This window comes from Manacus vitellinus, unplaced genomic scaffold (genome assembly GCF_001715985.3).
Source record: "Manacus vitellinus isolate BGI_N305 unplaced genomic scaffold, ASM171598v3 scaffold_40_pilon, whole genome shotgun sequence".
Classification (NCBI taxonomy): Eukaryota; Metazoa; Chordata; class Aves; order Passeriformes; family Pipridae; genus Manacus; species Manacus vitellinus.
This window is the reverse complement of record NW_021940541.1, coordinates 5,893,886-5,900,399: the sequence shown is the minus strand read 5'-3', so window position 1 is coordinate 5,900,399 and position 6,514 is coordinate 5,893,886. Positions and strand designations below refer to the sequence as shown.

Below are 6,514 nucleotides of genomic sequence, written 5' to 3'. Positions count from 1 at the left end.
CAAACCGGCCCCCGGCACCTCCGGGGCTGGGTTTGGGTCCCCGAACTCTGCACGGAGTTAATTACAGGTACTGTAGAGCCAGAATCACAGAATCAGTTGATTGGAAAAGGTTGGAAAAGACCTCTGAGATCATCCAGTCCAAACCACAACCCTTGTCACCCAGACCAAGGCACTGAGTGCCATGCCCAGTCTTCCTTTGAACACCTCCAGGGGTGGTGACTCCACCACCTCCCTGGGCAGCCCGTTCCAATGTCTAGTTTCTGTGGAGAAACTCCTGATCATGTCCAACCTAAACCTCCCCTGGCACAGTTTGAGGCCATTTCCTCTCCTCCTGTCCCTTGTTCCCCGGGAGCAGAGCCAGACCCCCACCTGGCTGCACCCTCCTGTCAGGGAGTTGTAGAGAGCAATAAAGCCTCCCCGAGCCTCCTTTTATCCAGACTAAACGCCCCCAGCTTCCTCAGCTTCTCCTCATGGGATTCGTGCTCCAGACCCTTCACCAGCTTCATTGCCTTTCTGTGGATTTACTCCAGCTCCTCAATGTCCTTCCTGCACTTAGGGGCCCAAAAGTGGGCACAGCACTTGAGGTGCAATGAGCATCAGGTTTACTGGAAAAATTACATGGTTACATTTCACCAAACAACCAAACACTGGGACTGAAAACAGATTTGCCTGTACTAGAACCTGGAGCATCACCAGGAACTGCACCACATCATTTTCCCATCCTTTGTCACATCGCAGCATCAATACCCATTACAAAACTAACTTAGGACAAAACCCCTTGGCCAAGGTGGTTCCCTTGTGCTTCTTTGCTCAAAAGGATGGAAGATGAAAAACAGACACCCACTGAGCCCGGTATTGATTTACCCAGCCCTCCAGCAGCACACCTACTACTGACTGTCTATGGCCTGCTCCCCACAGGCAGCTCTGAGTTGCTGGCTGTGAACAAACAGCAATACAGGAGAGTTCCTAAGGCAGTGCAACACATTCAAAATAGAGAAACAGGACTCTTAGGGGGAAAAGTGAAAGAAAAGACAAGCGACACACCTGCTGCTAGTCAGTGTTAAGATTATTTTATTATAGCTAGAGATAGGCTACATTGGTTTCAAGCAATACAAGAGTCAAGCAAGTTCAAATGAGAGGAGTTGCCATTAAGCTCCAATAAGGACACTATGGGGGTTCAAGTTTTTACCATCTCCCAAACAAATGAAAGTTCTTCATGCTTGTTAATGCTTCCTGTGTAGCTGCACAGCAGTTTTGACTATATGCAGGATTAAAATGGCATATATTTACATTCATGTTTTAGTGCATTTACACACTAAACCAATGATTTAGTACCTTGTTACATTCATCTCCTTCTCTGCAAAATTCATTAAAAACAAACCACGCACCACAATTTTATCTTATGTCTTGTCCATATTGTTTCAAACCCTTGTTACAGAACTTAATGTCCTGTGAGAAAAGGAAATGCAGGACACTTTCTGGTCCAAAACTAGTTAAGGAAAGAGGAAAAGCCAGTGTAAGGTAACTGTACATTGAGGAAGATGACTAGTGGTCACAGAAATTCATGAAGCTAAAATTGCAAAGTGGGGGGAAAGCCTTAGTTTTTACCCTTCTGTTTAAAGTAAGACAAGGGAGTCAGTAGATATTTCAGCATTTAATTTCTTCATAAACATGAGAAAATGAAAACTTTTATTTTCAATTTTTACAATCACAGCTGCTTTCCTAACGTCTTCAGTTTATGGTAACTAAGAGCTTTGTCCACATATTTAAGTGCTTATGTATGCACCTTCTCAAAATATTCTTTAGAACCTTCTGGGCTTGGTTTGATCTGTAAAGAAAAGAAAACTTAATTATTATTTGCTACAGAGAAGATAAAAAAAATCACATATTTGACACTTTATCCAAGAAAATCCATGCATATTTTACAAAAACAATAGGCTGTTTCTGCATTTGGTTGAAAAACGAAAGCCTAAATGATATACAAGCTGCTTCTTGAAAATTTTAAGTAAATAACACATTTTTCCAGTTGAATTACAAGGCATTAAATCAGTAAAAAATCTGACGTCGGTGGAGAGTGCAAGTCAAATTTAGAGTTTTAAATACAATTTCCATCTCCTAAAGGGAAACCAGTGATTTTCTTCACAGAAATCCCACATTTAGTACCGCACAGACAGACTGAACCTGAGGTTTAGACAGCAGGCACAGGCCGAGTGAAGGCCCTGGTGCTGCAGCAGCTCCCAGCCCTGCAGACGTGCACACACAGCCCAGTGTCTGTACTCAGAGCAGGGGGACTCAGCAGGCACTGACCGTCGGAGAGTCTGGAGTCCAGTTTGCCGGGCAGACCTCCCCGTGCGTTTCCACGAACTGGAACGCCTTCACCAGCCGCAGGGTCTCCTCCACGCTGCGCCCCACGGGCAGGTCGTTGACGCTCAGGTGCTTGATGACCCCGTTGGGATCGATGATGAAGAGACCTCTGCAACCGAGCGGGAATTCAGGGAACGCGAGGCACATTCCGAGCCCGAACACAAGCAAATGGGTGGGCTATTCCAGCAAGGTGGTTATTCCTAGATGTGGTTATTCCTAGGTACCAAATGCTGTACTGCTGCTCTTAAGTGGTATCTTGTTTGTTAGTGACCAAAAGCCAGGAACCAGCCAACTGCTGTGGTACTGTGAAATCACAAAGTATGCATAAAGACCACTCAATCGAGACAGATGTACAGCAAAGGCAGAACTCATAACTCCACCTGTACTTCAAAACTGGTACCTGGCATCCTTCCCATGTCTTTCTGATCAAATCTGAAGGTATTCAGTAAAGAGCTGATTATGCATTAAGCTACTAAATTAAACCCTGTTGGATATAAGCACTTGTGAAAACCAAAGTCCCAGTCTTACCATACTATTTAACTCAATCTGTCAGCAAACAAATGTCAGGAGTTCCTGATCCAAAGATGGAACCAGGAAGTGAAAGTCTCCAGAAGACTGCTATCTAACCCATTGTTTCTTGGGGACTACTGTTGAAAAAAATTTAAGAAACTGCTTTTCTATGCTACTCTTGTTTTCCTTAGAGACATGGAGTTCTCCCCCTCTCTTGGAACTGTTTTTCCCCTGCATGCAACTGTCAGAGAGGCTGGAACCACTCTGAGCTTCATGGCCATAATGGCCACGTGCCCTTTTCCTAGGGAGGGCTCCAGCAGCTCTGCAGCAAAAGTGACATCTGTGGGTCTTCATTTGATCCTTGTGCTGTTTCCCCCACAGGAGAGGACTGGGCAGCTTTCCTTGGTTTAGACTGGGCTGTGTCATAAGAGAGTTCCTGGAAATCATGCCTTACCTTAGTGCTATGCCAGGTCCTTCTAGCAGCACTCCATAGTCACGGGAGATTTGTTTGGTGAGGTCTGACAGAACTGGAATATTCATTTTGCCCAAACCGCCACTCTGGAGGAGAGTAAGATTCCATTTGGTTACAAAACACTTGGATACTCTTTAGGGTAAACTCACTGAAAACACAATCATTCCATTTGTTCCATGAAAGGAACCGGGAGCGTGTGTTGTTGTTTGGGTTTGCTTTGTTTGTTTTAAAGTAGTCAGAAACATTTGGTTTCTTTGCAACATGAAAACCTGTTTTGCACTGAGCACTTTAGAGCTGCATATTTTGGTGGTAAAAGGCAACCAATGGCAACAGTCACAAATTTTCAGAAAAATTTCCATTGTACTCTAATCAGGAGCTTTGAATACAAAAATTTCTACTGCATATTTAAGTGTTCAGAATTAAATAAGATGAACATGGTAGAGAGGGAAGGGAAAAGTGCATATTGTGAACAAACAAATGTTGAAGCACAAGTCTTTGGGCACAGGTCTTACGAGGAACGAAGGAGCTGGGGCTGTTTAGCCTGGAAAAAAGGAAGCTCAGGGGGAACCCTGTCACTCCTTAAAACTCCTTGACAGGAGATTGTAGTGAGGTGGGGGCCAGTTTCTTCTCCCAGGTAACAAGTGACAGGACAAGAGGAAATGGCCTCAAGTTGCACTAGGGGAGATTCAGATTGGATATTAGGAAAAATTTCTTCCCGGACAGGGTTGCCAAGCATTGGAACAGACTGCCCAGGGCAGTGGTGGAGTCACCACCCCTGGAAGTGTTCAAAAACCATGAGGATGTGGCACTTGAGGACATGGTTAGTGGTGAACATGGTGGTGGTGCAAGGTTGATGGTTGGACTTTATAATCCTAGAGGTTTGTTCCAACCTTAACGATTTTATGACTCTAAGCACACACGCTTGGTATGTCGGAGTTCTGCTGCTCTATTCAGTGCATGCATTTTTTTTTCTTCTCCTCCCACAAATCAATTTAAATACTATTTGGAGAGTCAAACAAGATTTCTTTCAGTTTTGCTACATACTGGAACTGCAAGAGAAATAAGCTCTCTAACCTTGAAACAAGGCTGGAGTTTGTTAGCTTTGCTATTCCTGGCATCACCAGTGAATCACTGTGTAATCTCAGTCACTCAGACCTTGATCCTGAAAACACTTGGCTGCAACAGAGTTCTCACAGGCAGAGCTTTGGGCACAGATGTCAGAGAAACCAAGGCCTCAGCTTCTCTGGGTGTCAGCTTCCTTTCAGCACCATCATGGAACTCCTTCCCCCCGTGCAGGGTGTTTTGCTACACATGCACCTGAGCAGCACGGCTGGCACACACTGAGCAGCTTTCCAATAAATCCACAAAGTCAGTCCACAACCACATTTTAGAGCTTTGAACAAAGCATTCAGAGAATAAACATCCTTGATAGGCTCAGCCAAGCTGTATTAAATCCAGCAAACTGTCCTGGCCCCCCTGCATGTCACAGCAGTGCCTGAAGGCACCCAGCCTGTGAGCACTCCTGCACACTGCTGCCCACACGGGTCATGGCTGATGGCACAGCCTGCACCTTCCTGTGACACCTGTGATTCTCTACAACTAACTCAGCTGGTGAGGTCCTTTATGCAATTAAGAGCATGTATTTTATATACATCTGAAAGAGGCTTCTCTCCAGTTCAAGGCCGTTTTCTCACCTTCTTTCCCTAAAGAAAGCCAAACCCCTCCATTTACACTGCAAGAGCAGAACCCTTTCAGCAAGTGACAGTTAATAATACAAGTGCTCCAACAAACTGGTGGTTCTTCTGCTTCCCTTCTGAAGCCACCACTGTTAGGCACTGCATAACAATAACAACTAGACAGCTGCTGTTCATTTTCTGTCATAGTTTCTGTGCACTATCAGCTGTAACAGATATCTTAGGGCTGTGACATGTACACTGAGCATTTGTCTTTTGAGATAAATGTACAAGAATAAACATTACTATCAACAGAGCAAAACATGTTAAAAAAACAAGTAATTAAGAAAAAGAGAAAGAAAACAAAGATTGATGTCAGAATTATGTCAACAAATGTAGAAGTTAATCACATACCACTTTAGGCAGTCTATTAAAAAATCAGTGTTGGTACAATTATTTATTCAATTCCTCTGGAGCTCTTGTGAAAAGAAACCAAACCAACAGAAAAAGCCTGAAACAGATGGTTGATTCATACCTTTCGTGGTGTATTTATCCAGGCCAGATGACAAAAATGAGAGTCCACTGAAACTGCCACCACTTCACAGTTCACATCACGAAATTCATTTGCTTTGTTGCTGAAAGCCACGATTTCCGTGGGGCAGACAAAGGTGCTGGGTGGGAGGAGAGATCAGGCTGTAAATGGTTCTACAGTCCTTTCCGGGAATTTTTTAGAAACGACTCTCATGTCTGTCTCTAGGCACTAATGCAGCAGAGCGTTTTCTTTAGCCCGGTAATTTTAACCATGTTTCCCGTTCAAGATTAGTTTCAGTCTCAAAGCAATAGTCATAGCTGTGGAGCTGGCGTGCCAGTTTCCATAACAGATTCTTTGCAAAGATGAAGAAACTGCCTCTGCTAGGCACTCTTTAAACAGAGAGATTTTGGAAACTATAGCAGGAAGGACTGCAGGTTAAACCCTCCCCCGTGTGCCTACCAGGATGCTCTTCGCGATTTAAGTCTTCTGACAGACTTAACCCCATCGGGTCACATTTTGCCTTGCAGCCATGAAGCTGGAGCTCTGCTGGCCCTGCTGCTGCCTAAAGGAGAGTCTCCAAGGCAGCCCCAAATACCCTCAAACCAAACACCCTCACCCTTGGGGTCTGACCGTAAGAGGAACCACATCCACCTCCTGAGGCAGTCCCTGCAGGCAGAAGATGCTCTCCCGCCACCACATCCACTGCTTTAACACACAGTGGCCATTTGTCCCCAGTCTAATCACCCACGCTCTAGAAACAGGCACATCTGCCTTGCAAGACCGGCCCAAATCGGGTAAAACCAGCGAGGACCCGCCGCGCCTGCGATGACCTTCAGCAGGGCGGGAGGCCCACCGGGACGGGGGGGAAACCCGCACTCACAAGTCCAGCGGGTAGAAGAAGAGAACCAGGTATTTCCCCTTGAAATCGTCCAGGCTCAGCTCCTTGAACTCTCCGTTCACCAC

The 6,514-nt window shown here is 45.2% G+C and overlaps 2 protein-coding genes across 2 annotated transcripts in view; both read right to left on the bottom strand.

Annotated features, from left to right (window-relative positions):
- The window catches only part of SFXN4 (sideroflexin 4), a 10,822-nt gene extending 10,081 nt beyond the window's left edge, over positions 1–741 (bottom strand). Inside the window, exon 1 of the mRNA XM_029961995.1 lies at positions 670–741. Coding sequence (XP_029817855.1) covers positions 670–741 — 72 coding nt within the window. The remainder of the gene's footprint in view (positions 1–669) is intronic.
- A 307-nt stretch (positions 742–1,048) lies between these two features.
- PRDX3 (peroxiredoxin 3) lies at positions 1,049–6,514 on the bottom strand (the record flags this gene model as incomplete). The annotated part of the gene is made up of 5 exons (XM_008923226.3): positions 1,049–1,828; positions 2,308–2,473; positions 3,329–3,432; positions 5,555–5,690; positions 6,432–6,514. Coding segments are annotated over 5 exons (543 nt in total), but the record flags the coding sequence as incomplete, so codon positions are not given.